The 19159-nt window shown below is 38.4% G+C and overlaps 1 protein-coding gene across 1 annotated transcript in view; it reads left to right on the top strand.

Annotated features, from left to right (window-relative positions):
* The first annotated feature begins 659 nt into the window (after positions 1-659).
* The window catches only part of LUZP2 (leucine zipper protein 2), a 231297-nt gene continuing 212797 nt past the window's right edge, over positions 660-19159 (top strand). Inside the window, exons 1-3 of the mRNA XM_089915855.1 lie at positions 660-772; positions 4852-4969; positions 8702-8772. Coding sequence (XP_089771981.1) covers positions 660-772; positions 4852-4969; positions 8702-8772 — 302 coding nt within the window. The remainder of the gene's footprint in view (positions 773-4851; positions 4970-8701; positions 8773-19159) is intronic.

Genomic DNA, 19159 nt, shown 5'->3' with positions numbered 1-19159 from the left:
ATATATAAGGGTCTTGTTTTTGTATCCATTCAGCCAATCTGTGTCTTTTGGTGGGAGCATTTAGTCCATTTACATTTAAGGTAATTATCGATATGTATGTTCCTATTCCCATTTTCTAAATTGTTTTGGGTTCATTATTATAGGTCATTTCCTTCTCTTGTGTTTCTTGTCTAGAGAAGTTCCTTTAGCATTTGTTGTAAAGCTGGTTTGGTGGTGCTGACCTCTCTCAGCTTTTGCTTGTCTGTAAAGGTTTTAATTTCTCCATCATATCTGAATGATATCCTTGCTGGGTAGAGTAGTCTTGGTTGCAGGTTTTTCTCCTTCATCACTTTCAGTATGTCGTGCCACTCCCTTCTGGCTTGTAGGGTTTCTGCTGAGAGATCAGCTGTTAACCTTATGGGGATTCCCTTGTGTTTTATTTGTTGTTTTTCCCTTGCTGCTTTTAATATGCTTTCTTTGTATTTAATTTTTGACAGTTTGATTAATATGTGTCTTGGCATATTTCTCCTTGGATTTATCCTGTATGGGACTCTCTGTGCTTCCTGGACTTGATTAACTATTTCCTTTCCCATATTAGGGAAGTTTTCAACTATAATCTCTTCAAATATTTTCTCAGTCCCTTTTTTTTCTCTTCTTCTTCTGGAACCCCTATAATTCGAATGTTGGTGCGTTTAATGTTGTCCCAAAGGTCTCTGAGACTGTCCTCAGTTCTTTTCATTCCTTTTTCTTTATTCTGCTCTGCAGTAGTTATTTCCACTATTTTATCTTCCAGGTCACTTATCCGTTCTTCTGCCTCAGTTATTCTGCTATTGATCTCATCTAGAGTACTTTTAATTTCATTTATTGTGTTGTTCATCGTTGCTTGCTTCATCTTTATTTCTTCTAGGTCCTTGTTAACTGTTTCTTGCATTTTGTCCATTCTATTTCCAAGATTTCGGATCATCCTTACTATCATTATTCTGAATTCTTTTTCAGGTAGACTGCCCATTTCCTCTTCATTTGTTAGGTCTGGTGGGTTTTTATCTTGCTCCTTTATCTGCTGTGTGTTTTTCTGTCTTCTCATTTTGCTTATCTTACTGTGTTTGGGGTCTCCTTTTTGCAGGCTGCAGGTTCGTAGTTCCCGCTGTTTTTGATGTCTGTCTCCAGTGGCTAAGGTTGGTTCAGTGGGTTGTGTAGGCTTCCTGGTGGAGGGGACTAGTGCCTGTGTTGTGGTGGATGAGGCTGGATCTTGTCTCTCTAGTGGGCAGGTTCACGTCTGCTTGTGTGTTTTGGGGAGTCTGTGGCCTTATTATGATTTTAGGCAGCCTCTCTGCTAATGGGTGGGGTTGTGTTCCTGTTTTGCTAGTTGTTTGGCATAGGTTGTCCAGCACTGTAGCTTGCTGGTCTTTGAGTGAAGCTGGGTGTTGGTGTTAAGATGGAGGTCTCTGGGAGATTTTCGCCGTTTGATATTATGTGGAGCTGGGAGGTCTCTTGTTGACCAGTGTCCTGTAGTTGGCTCTCCTACCTCAGAGACAGAGCCCTGACTCCTGGCTGGAGCACCAAGAGCCTTTCATCCACACAGCTCAGAATAAAAGGGAGAAAAAGTAGAGAGAATCAGTAGAAGTATGAAGAAAGAAGGAAAGGAGGGAAGGAGGGAAGGAAGGAAGGAAGGAAGGAAGGAAGGAAGAAAGAAAGAAAGAAGCAAAGAAGGAAAGAAAGGAGGGAGGGAGGGAGGGAGGAAGGAAGGAGGGAACGAAGGAAAAAAGACAGAAAGAAAGAAGATACAGTAAAATAAAATAAAGTATAATAAAGTTATTGAATTAAAAAATATTTAGAAAAAAAAAGGGACGGATAGAATCTTAGGACAAATGTTGGAAGCAAAGCTATACAGACAAAATCTTACACAGAAACATACACATACACTCTCACAAAAAGAGGTAAAGGGGGAAAAAATCATAAATCTTGCTCTCAGAGACCACCTCCTCATTTTGGGATGATTCGTTGTCTAAAGGAGGGAAGGAAGGAAGGAAGGAAAGGAAGAAAGAAAGAAAGAAAGAAAGAAAGAAAGAAAGAAAGAAAGAAAGAAAGAAAGAAAAGTATAATAAAGTTATTAAAATTAATTATTAAGAAAAAAATTTAAAAAAAACCATGGACGGATAGAACCCTAGGGCAAATGGTGGAAGCAAAACTATACAGACAAGATCTCACACAGAAGCATACCCATACACATTCACAAAAAGAGAAAAGGGGAAAAAATCATAGATCTTGCTCTCGAAGCCCACCTCCCTCCTCAATTTGGGACAACTCGTTGTCTATTCATGTATTCCACAGATGCAGGGTACATCAAGTTGATTGTGGATCTTTAATCCGCTGCTTCTGAGGCTGCTGGGAGAGATTTCCCTTTCTCTTCTTTGTTCTCACAGCTCACAGGGGCTCAGCTTTGGATTTGGCCCTGCCTCTGCGTGTAGGTCGCTGGAGGGCGTCTGTTCTTTGCTCAGACAGGACGGGGTTAAAGGAGCCGCTGATTCGGAGGCTCTGGCGCACTCAGGCCGGTGGGGAGGGAGGCGCACTGCGTGCGGGGCGGGCCTGCGGCGGCAGAGGCCGGCGTGACGTTGCACCAACCTGAGGCCCGCTGTGCGTTCTCCCAGGGAAGTTGTCCCTGGATCCCGGGAACCTGGCAGTGGCGGAGTGCACAGGCTCCGCGGAAGATGGGTGTGGATAGTGACCTGTGCTCGCACACAGACCCCTTGGTGGCGGCAGCAGCAGCCTTAGCGTCTCCCGCCCGTCTCTGGGGTTCGCGCTTTTAGCCGCGGCTCGCGCCCATCTCTGGAGTTCCTTTAAGCAGCGCTCTTAATCCCCTCTCCTCGCGCACCAGGAAACAGAGAGGTAAGAAAATGTCTCTTGCCTCTTCGTCAGGTGCAGACTTTTCCCCGGACTCCCTCCCGGCTAGCCGTGGTGCACTAACCCCTTCAGGCTATGTTCAAGCCGCCAACCCCAGTCCTCTCCCTGCGCTCAGACCGAAACCGAAACCCGAGCCTCAGCTTGCAGACCCGCCCGCCCCGGCGGGTGAGCAGACAAGCCTCTCGGGCTGGCGATTGCCGGTCGGCACCGATCCTCTGTGCGGGAATCTCCCCGCTTTGCCCTCCGCACCCCTGTTGCTGTGCACTCCTCCGCGGCGCCGAAGCTCCCCCTCCGCCTCCCGCAGTCTCCGCCCGCGAAGGGGCTTCCTAGTGTGTGGAAACTTTTCCTCCTTCACAGCTCCCTCCCACTGGTGCAGGTGCCGTCCCTATTCTTTTGTCTCTGTTTTTTCTTTTTTTCTTTTGCCCTACCCAGGTACGTGGGGAGTTTCTTGCGTTTTGGGAGGTCTGAGGTCTTCTGCCAGCCTTCAGTAGGTGTTCCGTAGGAGTTGTTCCACGTGTAGATGTATTTCTGGTGTATCTGTGGGGAGGAAGGTGATCTCCGCGTCTTACTCTTCCGCCATCTTCAAGGTCCCCCTAACTTCCACTTTGAAGTATAAATACTCCTGTTGCTAAAGGATCCACATTTCATCTAGAAAGGAAATAAATCTGGCAATCTCACTTCAGGCTTATCCCATCCACCTTTTTTCCCTTCGCGTTTAGTCTGTTTCACTCGCTCATAGCGGGGCGCATGTAGAGGCCTTGCCACCAGCCCTTCAAACGAGAGCTCCCCGTGAAACGGCTGAGCCGACACCTCAGCTCGGGACGTGCGCTGAAGCTCCTCACAGGACACCCAACTCCCAATAGCTCATTTTTAACCTTTCCCTATCAGGTATAGTTCTGTGCTGCACTGACAACTGTTTCCTTGTCTACATTCTTCCCCCACACGTGCACACTTGTTATAATATATATAAATACACACACACACAAATATACACACTACTTGTTCATTCATTCCTTAAGTAGGATCTTAGGGTAGTAACTTAATTTTTCTGAGCCCAGTCTTTTATATCGGCAAAATTAGAATTACAATACCTGTCTTATTATCTTGCAAAGTCCATATGAGAAAAATGGGAAAAAAATGTACATATATATGTATGATAATAAGTCCTTCCTTGTAATAGATAACAAGTCTGTTCAAATTTCACTGTAATTACTATAGTTATTGACTGATTTTTAGAGGTATTTTCTTTAATAGCAATAGAGATTTTGAAAGGGGTGCCTTTTCAGTGCACTTCATTCCCTACAAACCAAGGGCGAAGCAAAGCCCCTCCATTCTGCTCTGGTTCCACCCCCAAGTTTGTCCCCCCAGTGTCAGAACTTGTCTATATCTCTGATCTACCTTGGTTCAAATCAAATCTCTTGCTGTAAAACTTCAATGACCTTAGAAAAAAGTGTGTAATGTCATGGAAAATATCTATTTTCCAAGAGGTATCTGATAACCTGTTATACATGCAAAAGATGTGCAGTGTTGTTCTGAAAACTGTAGCCTGGATAGTCCTCAATGCAAAATGAAACATTTCTTCAAAAAACTGGTATTTCAATTTTCCCTTTTTAGATGAACTAATAAAAACAAAACATCCGGGCTTCCCTGGTGGCGCAGTGGTTGAGAGTCCGCCTGCCGATGTAGGGGACACGGGTTTGTGCCCCGGTCTGGGAAGATCCCACATGCCGCGGAGCGGCTGGGCTCGTGAGCCATGGACGCTGAGCCTGTGTGTCCGGAGCCTGTGCTCCGCAACGGTAGAGGCCACAGCAGTGAGAGGCCCGCGTACCGCAAAAAAAAAAATCCTAGTAATAATTGGTTTCAGTTTATCTAGATTTTGCTTAAAATGCAAGGGTCTGTGATTATGGCCAAAGTGGCTAGAGCCAAACGAAGGCATTTGGGGGGCCCTCATGCCTTTTCTTTCTGTGTTAGACAGGACTCTGGAGAGCTAGAAAAGCAGCTGAAGCAAGTCTTGAAGGAGCGGAGCACCATCCTCCGCCAGCTGACAAAAACATCAAGAGAACTTGATGGAATTAAAGTCAACCTTCAGGTGAGATGAAAACTAATTTTCTCAGCAGCAAAGGGTAAGGAGTCACCTGGTTTATCTCAGTGGGTTAACATGTAAAGACTTCTGCATTTTTTTTGTACCAGTTTGGAATATATTTCTGGGCTTGAACATGGGAGTTATTATTTATTATTATATGAGCTTTGAAAAGAAATGTCATTTGAAATGCAGTCTGGGAATCTGCGGTTTGCAAATTCAGGAATGAGAAAACTGTGTGCTTGGCAAAACCATCAATTTCTCACAGTTTCTAAGATCAGTTTGACCCCTGTGTTTTTTATATTACAAAATGATGAAAAGCAGTTATGGCTAAGAGTCATAAATGAATATAGAAATGATCTCTTGAAGAGAACTTTAAATTCCACAAAGGACAGTTCTGAAAATTCTTTAATAAACCTCATTACTAAAATGGGTAAATGCCTTGCAAAGGAAAGTGTCATCTGTGAAAATGTATTAGCACTCAGTGAAATCTAAAGCAAAAACCAAAGACAAGATCTGTATCTGATAAGAAAAGTTTCTGAAATACCTGAGAATATATTTTAATATTTTCCTTTAACATTGTATTTTTGAATACATACTGTTACTAAAAGCTTTGCATGTATTATAGGATTTAATTCTCCTAATATATCAATGAGGGTAGGCACTATAAATGTGAGTTTTCTTGTTGCACATGAGGAATCATGCTTGAATGTCACAAAGGAAACCAGAGTTTAAATGCAGGCAGTCTGACTCCACAGCCGGCCTGTTAGTTATCGCACTGAACCAAGTTTCTGAACCTTGTGTAATCACCATTGTTCTTAGCTTTTTAGTCCCGTGATGATGATTATGGTGTCAGTAAGCACTACAGTTTATTGAATGTGGTCTCTTGTGTTAGGTCCTCTTTCTCCAATTTTTAATTAATTTTCACATGATGATTATGCTATGATTATTATTAGCCTCATTTTACAAGTGAGAAAACAGAGTTAGAAAAGGGCTTGGAATCTGAGAGCACAGAGAAAGTTAGGAGGTGGATCTGGTATTTTGAGCCCAACACCCAAGCTCTTGTTCCAGAAGTTGTATTACATCTTGAGAACATGAAAATAGCAGAAAATTTACTCACACTCCAGTAGGATACAGTGACGGGTAGCAAGATGGTAACAGGGCAGGAATAACAGCTCTATGGTAGAAGTTTGCACAGAGCATTAGGGACGCACTGACTAGGATGAAAATGGGTGCATACTGATTTCCATATAGGAAGTTGAGGCCAGAATGCTACCTTTTCATTAAGTAGAAATTCACAAGTTTTATGAGACTTCAAAGAATATTTAAGACACTTGCACCTTCTTAGAGGCATGAAACACCTGGCACGTTGAGAATTTTTCCAGCTTATGGTGAAATAAATGCCCATGAGTGGTCAGTACTTCCAGCCAGGACACTCAGTATCTCTATACTAGCAGCCTAAGTTAAGTCAACCTAAGTGTCCATCGACAGATGAACGGATAAGAAGATTGGCACATATATACAATGGAATATTACTCAGCCATAGCAAGAAACGAAATTGAGTTATTTGTAGTGAAGTGGATGGACCTAGAGACTGTCATACAGAGTGAAGTAAGTCAAAAAGAGAAAAACAAATACTGTAAATACCGTATGCTAACATATATATAGAATCCAAAAAAAAGACATCGAATTACAGTCTAGGAAATTACTTGAAATAAATGTACAATTTTGTGGAGTTACTTTTTGAAAGGCTAATACATCTATCACTAAATGTAATTGCAATCTTTTAAAATGCCTTTTATTTATTTTGTGACAGCCATTGTGCAAGGTGTTTTTTATTTAATTTTTATCTTATTAAATCCCTTCAACAAGCTTTTCACAAAATAAGATAATATTTTACTCATTGTACAGTGAGGAAATGAAATTCAAAGAGACCACAGGAATCTCCCAAAGTCATACATCTAATAAATGTTGATTCCAGGTTTCAAACTCATAGTAAATAAATATATTGCCCATTGTACACATTTTTTTCATATTTTTTTCCAGTGGGGCTTCATAAAGACATGAGCTTTGAAAGCCTTGTTCATCTCTGTAACCATAGCACCTGGATGGCATCACAATATAGATCCATGTATAAACATTGTATTAATTAAGTAGTAGGTATATCAATCTTTGGTATCCTTAAAGTCATCAAAATTATTTTCCAAGACGTATACCCCACTTCTCTGGACATTGCTGGGGAAATAATAATCAAATACTAATGAGTTCCTCTAATTGGATACATTTTTCAGACCCTCATCTGCATACCTACCCTTTTCATATTTTCATTTCTTCATTTCATGTTTTGTTTTGTTTTTAATTTCTTGAGGATAGTGCCATGCCCTTTTAATCTTTGTTTCCTTCAGAATGCCTGGAGTGTAGCAAATGGTAAAATGAATAAGCATATTTTTATTATACTTTTCACCAAGTGCTTTCACACATCTATTATCCCCTTTGAGTTTTCCAGTAACTGTCTAATGTAGGCTCTTCAAAATTCTCATCCCTGTTTATCAGATAAGGAAGTCAAAGTGCAGATTTTGTGACCTGTCCCAGGTCATGTGGCCATGATGCACTTTGAACTGTAAATCCCATAATTGGTGATTTTCCCCCAAACCTGCTTTTTTGTGTTTTACGTCAAGCTACTGTTTTCAAATATACAGAGCACCTTTTATTGGCTGCTTCCTAATAATGATATCAATCAGTCATTTTAGGGAAAAGGGTTCTCTTGTGATGCTCACCCCACCACATCCATATCAGAATGCTTAACTTACTACATGAAAATTGTTTCTAGCATTAGGCTGAAAAAGTGGTGAAGGCAGACACTATGGCTTTGTTGTTAATTAAATATTAGGTAAGCAACATGTTTGCCATTCTTGTTATTGTCAGTTCCTTACCTGTCATAGCTGCTCTTTTTACAAACAGTATTATTGCGTCTGTTTTAACTCTTAATATCAAAAAGGATAGGTCACCCTGTTAAATAATATACTAAGTATAAATAAGAAAGTTTTCAGGGAAGGATTAACGGGTCAGATTCTCTAATGAGAAAAGCTCAGTGGGCTTTTCTCTTTTAATTCAGGGTCTGTCAATGCTGAATTTGCCAGAGTAAATAAACAGTAATGACTGTTTTTTTCTTTAATACACTATCTATACAGAACAGTTACAATTTTAAACGGCCCTAGTTTTTCTGTGCATTCTAATGCGTTACTCATAAATAATAAATAGACAAGACCAAACAGGTGCATGCCATTTGACTGCTTTCATCCTGATGTATTATTACTTAGCTTATTTAGGGAGGCCTTTTATATCCCCTTGTGTTTGTAGAAACTATGCCAGAACCAGTTTAACATGCCTGCAGAGAACATAGTAAAACTTCAAATGAAGAGCAGAAGATATGTTTTATATTCACTTATAAAGAGACCTAGGTATTTGGAGAGTACTTTCTCCTCCACTGAACCTCTAAAGGCTGAATCTCAGTTCATTCCCTTTCACTCACTGTGTAGCACTTGCACCACTTGGTGTCATAAATTGTGCATCCTGAGAGCCTATGTGCATCCTGAGAGCCATGGGGACCATCATGGCCTCGTTTGTACATTCTTATTTCAGGGCATAAGTGCAGCCACCCCTTGTGCCATAAACACAAAATTAAAGTAAGCTTCAATTTATCACATGAATAAGACTTCCTTTTCCCACTTTTCTTATCAGAATTTGAAAAACGATGAGAAATCTGCCAAAACTGATGTTCAGAAGCTTCTGGAAACAGGTCAGAAACAAAGGTAAGGCTGTGTTTTCCTTTTATTTTCTTAGTTCTTTTCCTCCATAGCCAAACTCCATTCAGAGACTTCACAAGAATAAGTTTATTCTAAATGCATTCATTTCTTTATATTCTTACTTACACTTTAATGTATAAGAATCTTGTTCAAATGTAGATCCTTATAAAATAAGTGTAGGGTGGCTCTTGAGATTCTGCATTTCTAACACGTTCCCTGGTGATGGGTGATCCCGATACTGATGCTGCTTGTCTGCAGATCTCAATTCAACCGTTAAGGATCTGGAGTACTTTCCTTTATCGTCCCACTAAGATGGGCCCACATAAGTCTGCCCATCAATAGATCCAATAACAATGACATCAGTGGGCCGTTGTTTTTTGGTTTTTTTTTTTTTCAGATTCTGTGATCTGAAGTTTATAACTTGTAGAGGACTTTGGCCTTTTTTAATAATATCAAAACTTGATCGTGGCGATAGTGGTGGGGGGTGGTAAGAAATGGGGTAAACTTAACGCAGTAGAATTGGAACAGTTTTATTATTGTTGCCGTGTTTATTTTGGAAGGAAGTGAACTATGAGCTAGATTTCTATGCAGTATTAAAAAAACTATATGACTTGAAATTGCTTCTCAAGGAAAAAAAAAAAAAAGCCAAGGTATTTTAAGGTAGAAACAAGCCAGCATTTGTTATTTGTTATACATTTACTAGAGGCTCTACTAGATGCTTTATTTTTTTTCTTGTTTCAACACCACAAGTATAAATTAAATATTATTGTCCCCATTCAGTAAATGGGAAATTGTTGCTCAAAATGCTTAAGTGAATTGATGAGAGTTGTGTTAATTGGAATTTGCTCTGCTGTGTCTTACCCATAGCCATACCCTTTCAAGATAGTTTACTGATCCAAAGCAAAAAGCTGTTTAAAAAGTTGACAGACGCTACACTATGTAGTCCCTTCTCACCATCTTCTATCTTCTCCACTGTCCTTGCCTCTTGACCCAGAAACCTCATGGCATTGAGGTGATGACATGTTAAAAATCAAATCAAGCATCTTATATTGACTCTTGTTATTATTTAAATGGAATCATTATTTATTGAACATGAAATTCTCTCCAAAGTCCAGTATTAAAAAGATGTCATAAAATATGGGTCTGAGCATGTTTCCAAAATTACATGATTTTAAATTATTTTATTGGTTTGAAATAATCCACTTTTTAAAACACCTGTGCTCAATATCACAGAAGTATATGTGATTCACTGAGTTAGTGGAGAATTATAAACAATATTTTCAATAGAAATAGCTAGTCAAAATGTTACCAAGCCTAAGCTTGTACTGCTCCCTGCACAACAGGCCAGTAATCAAGAGACGAGTTCTTGAGGCAAGAAATAGTGACTTTATTCAGAAAGCCATAAAAACCGAGAATATCGTGGGCTTGTGCCCCAAAGAACCATCTCGCCTGAGTTAGAATTCAGGCTCCTTTTATATACTAAAGCGGCAGCCTCCGGAGGGCATGTGTTAATTTTTTCTTCCGTGCAGTCACTCACAGGTAGACCTGGTCAGGATGTTTCCTGAGAGCTAAACAAAGGTATTTTAGCTTAATGCTCATTACCTGGGATGTAGGGTTCCCAGAGATGGACCATTATGTATAATTTAAGCTTATAGGCAACATCCCTTTAGTGATCAACTTGTAATAGAATACAAAATGTTCTTCCCTATTACAAAAACAGACCAAGAGTCATTGAAAATTATCACTTTTTGTAGAGTCTTCCATGTTGGGAAAAGATAATAAACAAAAACATAAAAGTAGAAATGACTTCGGCATAATGCATGTGCGATACCAGTGAGAGGGTTGCAGTGACTGAAGAAGACAGATTGAGTCAGGAAAGATCAGAAAATAAAGCTGTTGTGCATAGACTGGGACCACTCAAAGGTTAGCTCAGTGTGGACTTCAGCATAAGCAACAGAAAACCCATTCATGTAGCTCTGTAAAAGAATGATATAATTAAAGAATTATATTAGGGGAATTGTTCTGACAACATTGTTCAAGGCAGAAAGAAAGAGACATAGACCAGGTTGAGGAAAGGTCCCCTAGAGAAGAGACAGAGAGATCTCATCAGTGAGGACCATGGAGTGAAAGAGCAACGAAATCAGCCTTTCTTTATTGCAGGAGAGACACAGATGAAGAGACAGGCTTATGCATGATGTGAATAAGGAAAAACCTGTTCCTTTAGCTTACTGATATTTTCTTAAATTAGCTATGGTTGTTTCTACATGACACACAAAATATCCAGGCAAATGAGGAAAAACATGGTTAGAGTTATTGAGAATTTCAGGCCATCATCTCTACGTTTGGCATGGTATACAGATAGCCAGATGATGGACCAAGTTTTTCAATGAATGTGTTAAATGGAGCATATATTTTGGTATTGTGACTTCAAAGTTTTATCCAAAATTATAAAATTTGTTGAAATGCATAACTTGTATAATGTACACAAAGTCAGCATGGAAAATTCAATAAATCCTAACAATAGGTGATTTCTCAAAAGTATAATACATTTGATATATTAGTTTTTGCTGTTTAGTTAGAGTTATAAAAATCATGGTTATCTGAATGTGAAAGAGGCTATATATCTCATTTCCAAAATAAAAGAGATTAATAAACAGTAAAAGAGAAAAAAGTTATCTCAGACTATAAAAAGTATTAACTGATGGCAAATTTAGAAGTATTATCAGAGCCTGAAGGACTAAAATGTATTGCAGATGCCATATACACCCAGTTCTCAGTAACTACATGTCCTCTGGGATCCTTGTCGCCTGGCCCTTACCTGGCGAAGTAGTCCCTAGAAGTCATGCTGCTTTTATGTGACTCTGACATCACGGGCTACAGTTAATTACCTCATAGGTGTCTCTACCAAAACAAAACTGAATCAGTTAGAATTTCCTTCTTGGAATTGTAACCAACAGGCAACTAATAAAGTCCCTCTGTGTAGCTGTACTAGATTGTAAGTAAGTAAATGCAGAGGATATGGCATGGTCGTAAACAACCAGGTAGTGAGAGCAGCATGTCTTTCTGCCAAAGAGGTAGAGAAAGGAATGTGTATATGTGTGTTTGTGTGTGTAGTGTACGTGTATGTGTGTGCACATGCACTCATACTTTTACATGAGAAGGAGAAAGTTGCATTGACTCTTGATTGTTACATTTCAGAAATATTTAGACAGCTTAGGTAATATTCATAGAAGAGTCCTCCGGTTGATGGAGAGACTTTTAAGCCATACTATGTGAGGAGTGAGAGTAAGTAACCAAAAAATAGAGACCCTGGGAGATAGGAGAGTACCCTGAAGTTTCTGAAAAGCTGTCTTGAAAATAAAAAGGAATAAAACATTTTACTCTCTACGGTGCATGGTGGGTAGAGATTTTGAGAAGGCAGTTTTGGACTCTGTGTACTAATGGATTTTAGTATATCGAGTTCTCTGTAAAGGAAAAGAATGCCTGAGATAGTGGCAAGGTTTCTATCTGTGATGTTATGACAATACAATCTGGTAACCACATGAAAAGAATACCTTCCTGTAGGGTGAGGTATTTTTATATTTATAATTGGGGATGGAAGATGTGTGAAACAGCTGCCTTTTAAAATCCCTTGTAACCATGAAATTCTGTGGTAAAATGTACTCAACATCTGAGAAACCCTATCACAGTGTCGCTGGAGCCAACACTTCTTTAGAATTCAAGCTTCAGTTCAGTGACAAATAGGGCCCAAGAGTAGCTCTACATAGTTTGTGCAAATCCCATTTGGTGGAGGGGGGGTGGTCGGAGTAGAACTGAGCAAGTTGTGGGACAGGAGATTGGGGCCACCTAAAGCATGGGAGCATTGAGAATGTGCAGAAATAAGTCTGAAAAAGGAGATGGAGAGATTCAGAAGTTTCAAAAGTCCCGCTTTGCCATTCTGTCTGATAGCTTTCCTCGCCATGAAAATGAGAATTCTGTACCTTCTCCAGCTTTTAACAGTTTTTGCAACTTATTTTTTTCTTACTCCCTATTGCCTATAGATGTCAGTATGTGGGCATTTTTGAATATATATACATATATAAACACTTATTTTAATTTTTATAAAATATATGAATTTTATCATTTAATTTTAAAATATATGTATCATTTTAAAATAAAAATGAGAATTTTAAAACACAGAAATAACAAATAAGTATTACAAGATTTTATTATAACTTTTTTCTAGATGGAAATATAATAGTCCTATTGCATTTTTATTCAGTACTTGTTGAAGGTTTGAGTGTTAGGAATAGAATGTAGACCCTTCTTTATTTCTCTCTGTCTGTCTCCCTCAATAGGGGTAGTATAATGACTCTCTAGAATTTGAGCACATAGTCTGCAGAACACAATTCCACCACCTCTTTATGTATCAGTTTTCCATTTTATGGACTGCCTGGTATACTGTAAGCCTACAATATATTTAAATATTACTATTATTTTGTATTATATTATGCCACACATGCTCTTTGTGGAAAACATCAGGAGAAATAGTGGAAGTCTACATGTGAAACAATTCTGATAAATAAAACCGGTTTGAGGCCGTAATGGAAGCTGAGAATTAAAAGCCACTTTAAGCAAAAGCATGTTAAAGCTTTACGCAAACAAGCATAAATCATCTAAAAACCAAAGTGACTGTAATTATTATATAACTTGTTCCTGTTATACGTTGCCTTGATAAACAAAATCCAGATTGATTCCAGCGATCGTATAGACTCTCATGGATATTCCTAAAATTGAAACTGGGACCTAATAGTTTCTAGAGTAATCATTAAATCCTTCTGGATGAAAGAGCAGCTTGTGGTTGTGCAGGATGTGGTGGTCAAAGAATGAACACAGGGACCTCAAGTGGTGCCAGTGGTTGTGATAATGGTTTCGTGTATTATGTGATTATTTTCTAGGCATTTGCTAAGCATTTTGCCTATATTACATCTTCGAAACCTCACTATAAACCTATGAGGTAGTTCTATTATTGTGCCCATTTATAGGTGAAAAAAAAAAAAAGAGTCTAAGAACATGCTTTCCTATCCCATAGTCTCTTTATTGTGGTTACACACCAAGAAAATATTTTTGTTCCAGAAGTTGTCTTTTCGCTCTAGACTGGGAAATTTAGTTTGTCTGCTGGTAAGACTAGAAGAGGTTTCTATTTGGTTGTTGCTGTTGCTTTGAAGGAGTTTATTCCTTTAGCCATACTTAACACACACCTACACACACACTCACTCATATACTGTAATCTGCTATCTGAAATTTTTTTTTTACATCTTTATTGGAGTATAATTGCTTTACAATGGTGTGTTAGTTTCTGCTTTATAACAAAGTGAATCAGTTATACATATACATATGTTCCCATATCTCTTCCCTCTTGCATCTCCCTCCCTCCCACCCTCCCTATCCCATCCCTCTAGGTGGTCACAAAGCACCGAGCTGATCTCCCTGTGCTATGCGGCTGCTTCCTGCTAGCTAGCTATTTTACGTTTGGTAGTGTATATATGTCCATGCCACTCTCTCACTTTGTCACAGCTTACCCTTCCCCCTCCCCATATCCTCAAGCCCATTCTCTAGTAGGTCTATGTCTTTATTCCTTTCTTACCCCTAGATTCTTCATGACTTATTTTTTTTTAGATTCTATATATATGTGTTAGCATATGGTATTTGTTTTTCTCTTTCTGACTTACTTCACTCTGTATGACAGACTCTAGGTCCATCCACCTCATTACAAATAGCTCAATTTCATTTCTTTTTATGGCTGAGTAATATTCCATTGTAGATATGTGCCACATCTTCTTTATCCATTCATCTGATGATGGACACTTAGGTTGTTACCATCTCCTGGCTATTGTAAATAGAGCTGCAATGAACATTTTGGTACATGACTCTTTTTGAATTATGGTTTTCTCAGGATATATGCCCAGCTGTGGGATTGCTGGGTCATATGGTAGTTCTATTTGTAGTTTTTAAGGAACCTCCATACTGTTCTCCATAGTGGCTGTACCAATTCACATTCCCACCAGCAATGCAAGAGTGTTCCCTATTCTCCACACCCTCTCCAGCATTTATTGTTTCTAGATTTTTTGACGATGGCCATTCTGACTGGTGTGAGATGATATCTCATTGTAGTTTTGATTTGCATTTCTCTAATGATTAATGATGTTGAGCATTCTTTCATGTGTTTGTTGGCAGTCTGTATATCTTCTTTGGAGAAATGTCTATTTAGGTCTTCTGCCCATTTTTGGATTGCATTGTTTGTTTTTTTCTTATTAAGCTGCATGAGCTGCTTGTAAATTCTGGAGATTAATCCTTTGTCAGTTGCTTCATTTGCAAATATTTTCTCCCATTCTGAGGGTTGTCTTTTGGTTTTGTTTATGGTTTCCTTTGCTGTGCAAAAGCTTTGAAGTTTCATTAGGTCCCATTTGTTTATTTTTGTTTTTATTTCTGTTTCTCTCGGAGGTGGATCAAAAAGGATCTTGCTGTGATTTCTGTCATAGAGTGTTCTGCCTATGTTTTCCTCTAAGAGTTTGATAGTTTCTGGCCTTACATTTAGGTCTTTAATCCATTTTGAGCTTATTTTTGTGTATGGTGTTAGGGAGTGATCTAATCTCATACATTTACATGTACGTGTCCAGTTTTCCCAGCACCACTTATTGAAGAGGCTGTCCTTTCTCCACTGTACATTCCTGCCTCCTTTATTAAAGATAAGGTGACCATATGTGCGTGGGTTGATCTCTGGGATTTCTATCCTGTTCCATTGATCTATATTTCCGTTTTTGTGCCAGTACCATAGTGTCTTGATTACTGTAGCTTTGTAGTAAACTCTGAAGTCAGGGAGCCTGATTCCTCCAGCTCCGTTTTTTGTTCTCAAGATTGCTTTGGCTATTCGGGGTCTTTTGTGTTTCCATACAAATTGTGAATTTTTTTGTTCTAGTTCTGTGAAATATGCCAGTGGTAGTTTGATAGGGATTGCATTGAATCTGTAGATTGCTTTGGGTAGTAGAGTAATTTTCACAATGTTGATCCTTCCAATCAAAGAACATAGAATATCTCTCCATCTATTTGTATCATCTTTAATTTCTTTCATCAGTGTCTTATAATTTTCTGCATACAGGTCTTTTGTCTCCTTTGGTAGGTTTATTCCTAGATATTTTATTCTTTTTGTTGCAATGGTAAATGGGAGTGTTTTCTTGATTTCACTTGCAGATTTTTCATCATTAGTGTATAGGAATACCAGAGATTTCTGTGCATTAATTTTGTATCCTGCTACTTTACCAAATTCATTTATTAGCTCTAGTACTTTTCTGGTAGTATCTTTCGGATTCTCTATGTATAGTATCATGTCATCTGCAAACAGTGACAGCTTTACGTCTTCTTTTCCAATTTGGATTCCTTTTATTTCCTTTTCTTCTCTGATTGCTGTGGCTAAAACTTCCAAAACTATATTGAATAAAAGTGGTGAGAGTGGGCATCCTTGTCTTCTTCCTGATCTTAGTGGAAATGCTCTCAGTTTTTCACCATTTAGGACGATGTTGGCTGTGGGTATGTCATATATGGCCTTTATTATGTTGAGGAAAGTTCCCTCTATGCCTACTTTCTGCAGGGTTTTTATCATAAATGGGTGTTGAATTTTGTCAAAAGCTTTCTCTGCATCTGTTGAGATGACCATATGGCTTTTCTCCTTCAATTTGTTAATATGGTTTATCACATTGATATATTTGTGTATATTGAAGAATCCTTGCATTCCTGGAATAAACCCCACTTGATCATGGTGTATGATCCTTTTAATGTGCTGTTGGATTCTGTTTGCTAGTATTTCACTGAGGATTTTTGCATCTATTTTCATCAGTGATATTGGCCTGCAGTTTTCTTTCTTTGTGACATCCTTGTCTGGTTTTGGTATCAGGGTGATGGTGGCCTCGTAGAATGAGTTTGGGAGTCTTCCTCCCTCTGCTATATGTTGGAAGAGTTTGAGAAGGATAGGTATTAGCTCTTCTCTAAATGTTTGATAGAATTCGCCTGTGAAGCCATCTGGTCCTGGACTTTTGTTTGTTCGAAGATTTTTAATCACAGTTTCAATTTCAGTGCTTGTGATTGGTTTGTTCATATTTTCTATTTCTTCCTGATTCAGTCTTGGCAGGTTGTGCATTTCTATGAATTTGTCCGTTTCTTCCAGATTGTCCTTTTTATTGGCATAGAGTTGCTTGTAGTAGTCTCTCATGATCTTTTTTATTTCTGCAGTGTCAGTTGTTACTTCTCCTTTTTCATTTCTAATTCTATTGATTTGAGTCTTCTCCCTATTTTTCTTGATGAGTCTGGCTAGTGGTTTGTCAATTTTGTTTATCGTCTCAAAGAACCAGCTTTTAGTATTATTGATCTTTGCTATTGTTTCCTTCATTTCTTTTTCATTTATTTCTGATCTGATTTTTATGATTTCTTTCCTTCTGCTAACTTTGGGGTTTTCTTGTTCTTCTTTCTCTAATTGCTTTAGGTGCAAGGTTATGTTTTTTATTCGAGATGTTTCCTGTTTCTTAAGGTAGGATTGTATTGCTATAAACTTCCCTCTTAGAACTGCTTTTGCTGCATCCCATAGGTTTTGGGTCGTCGTGTCTCCATTGTCATTTGTTTCCAGGTATTTTTTGATTTCCTCTTTGATATCTTCAGTGATCAGTTCTTTATTAAGTAGTGTACTGTTTCGCCTCCATGTGTTTGTACTTTTTACAGATCTTTTCATGTAATTGATATCTATTCTCATAGTGTTGTGGTCGGAAAACATCCTTGATACAGTTTCAATTTTCTTAAATTTACCAAGGCTTGATTTGTGAACCAAGATATGATCTATCGTGGAGAATGCTCCATGAGCACTTGAAAAAAATGTGTATTCTGTTGTTTTTGGAGGAATGACCTATAAATATCCATTAAGTCCATCTTGTTTAATGTATCATTTAAAGCTTGTGTTTCCTTATTGATTTTCATTTTGGATGATCTGTCCATGGGTGAAAGTGGGGTGTTAAAGTCCCCTACTATGAATGTGTTACTGTCGATTTCCCCTTTTATGGCTGTTAGTATTTGCCTTATGTACTGAGGTGCTCCTATGTTAGGTGCATAAATATTTACAATTGTTATATCTTCTTCTTGGATCGATCCCTTGATCATTATGTAGTGTCCTTCTTTGTCTCTTCTAATAGTCCTTATTTTAAAATCTATCTTGTCTGATATGAGAATTGCTACTCCAGCTTTCTTTTGGTTTCCATTTGCATGGAATATCTTTTTCCTTTCCCTTACTTTCAGTCTGTATGTGTCTCTAGGTCTGAAGTGGGTCTCTTGTAGACAGCATATATATGGGTCTTGTTTTTCTATCCATTCAGCCAGTCTGTGTCTTTTGGTGGGAGCATTTAATCCATTTACATTTAAGGTAATTATCGATATGTATGTTCCTATTCCCATTTTTCTTAATTGTTTTGGGTTTGTTATTATAGGTCTTTTCCTTCTTTTGTGTTTCTTGCCTAGAGAAGATCCTTTAGCATTTGTTGTAAAGCTGGTTTGGTGGTGCTGAACTCTCTCAGCTTTTGCTTGTCTGTAAAGGTTTTAATTTCTCCATCAAATCTGAATGACATCCTTAAAGTAATCTTGGTTGTAGGTTTTTCTCCTTCATCACTTTCAGTATGTCCCGCCCCTCCCTTCTGGCTTGCAGAGTTTCTGCTGAAAGATCAGCTGTTAACCTTATGGGGATTCCCTTGTTTGTTATTTGTTGTTTTTCCCTTGCTGCTTTTAATATGTTTTCTTTGTATTTAATTTTTGACAGTTTGATTAATATGTGTCTTGGCATATTTCTCCTTGGATTTATCCTGTATGGGACTCTCTGTGCTTCCTGGACTTGATTAACTATTTCCTTTCCCATATTAGGGAAGTTTTCAACTATAATCTCTGCATATATTTTCTCAGTCCCTTTCTTTTTCTCTTCTTCTTCTGGAAACCGTATAATTCAAATGTTGGTACGTTTAATGTTGTCCCAGGTGTCTCTGAGACTGTCCTCAATTCTTTTCATTGTTTTTTCTTTATTCTGCTCTGCAATAGTTATTTCCACTGTTTTATCTTCCAGGTCACTCATCCGTTCTTCTGCCTCAATTATTCTGCTATTGATCCCTTCTAGAGTATTTTTAATTTCATTTATTGTGTTGTTCATCGTCGCTTGTTTCATCTTTAGTTCTTCTAGGTCCTTGCTAAATGTTTCTTGCATTTTGCCTATTCTATCTCCAAGATTTTGGATCATCTTTACTATCATTATTCTGAATTCTTTTTCAGGTGGACTGCCTATTTCCTCTTCATTTGTTAGGTCTGGTGGGTTTTTATCTTGCTCCTTCATCTG

Source organism: Delphinapterus leucas, chromosome 7 (assembly GCF_059928025.1).
Source record: "Delphinapterus leucas isolate spDelLeu-1000000601 "Yukka" chromosome 7, BTC_Dleu_Yukka2, whole genome shotgun sequence".
Taxonomy (NCBI): domain Eukaryota; kingdom Metazoa; phylum Chordata; class Mammalia; order Artiodactyla; family Monodontidae; genus Delphinapterus; species Delphinapterus leucas.
Note: the sequence above shows the minus strand (reverse complement) of the source record. Positions and strands in the feature narration are given on the sequence as shown.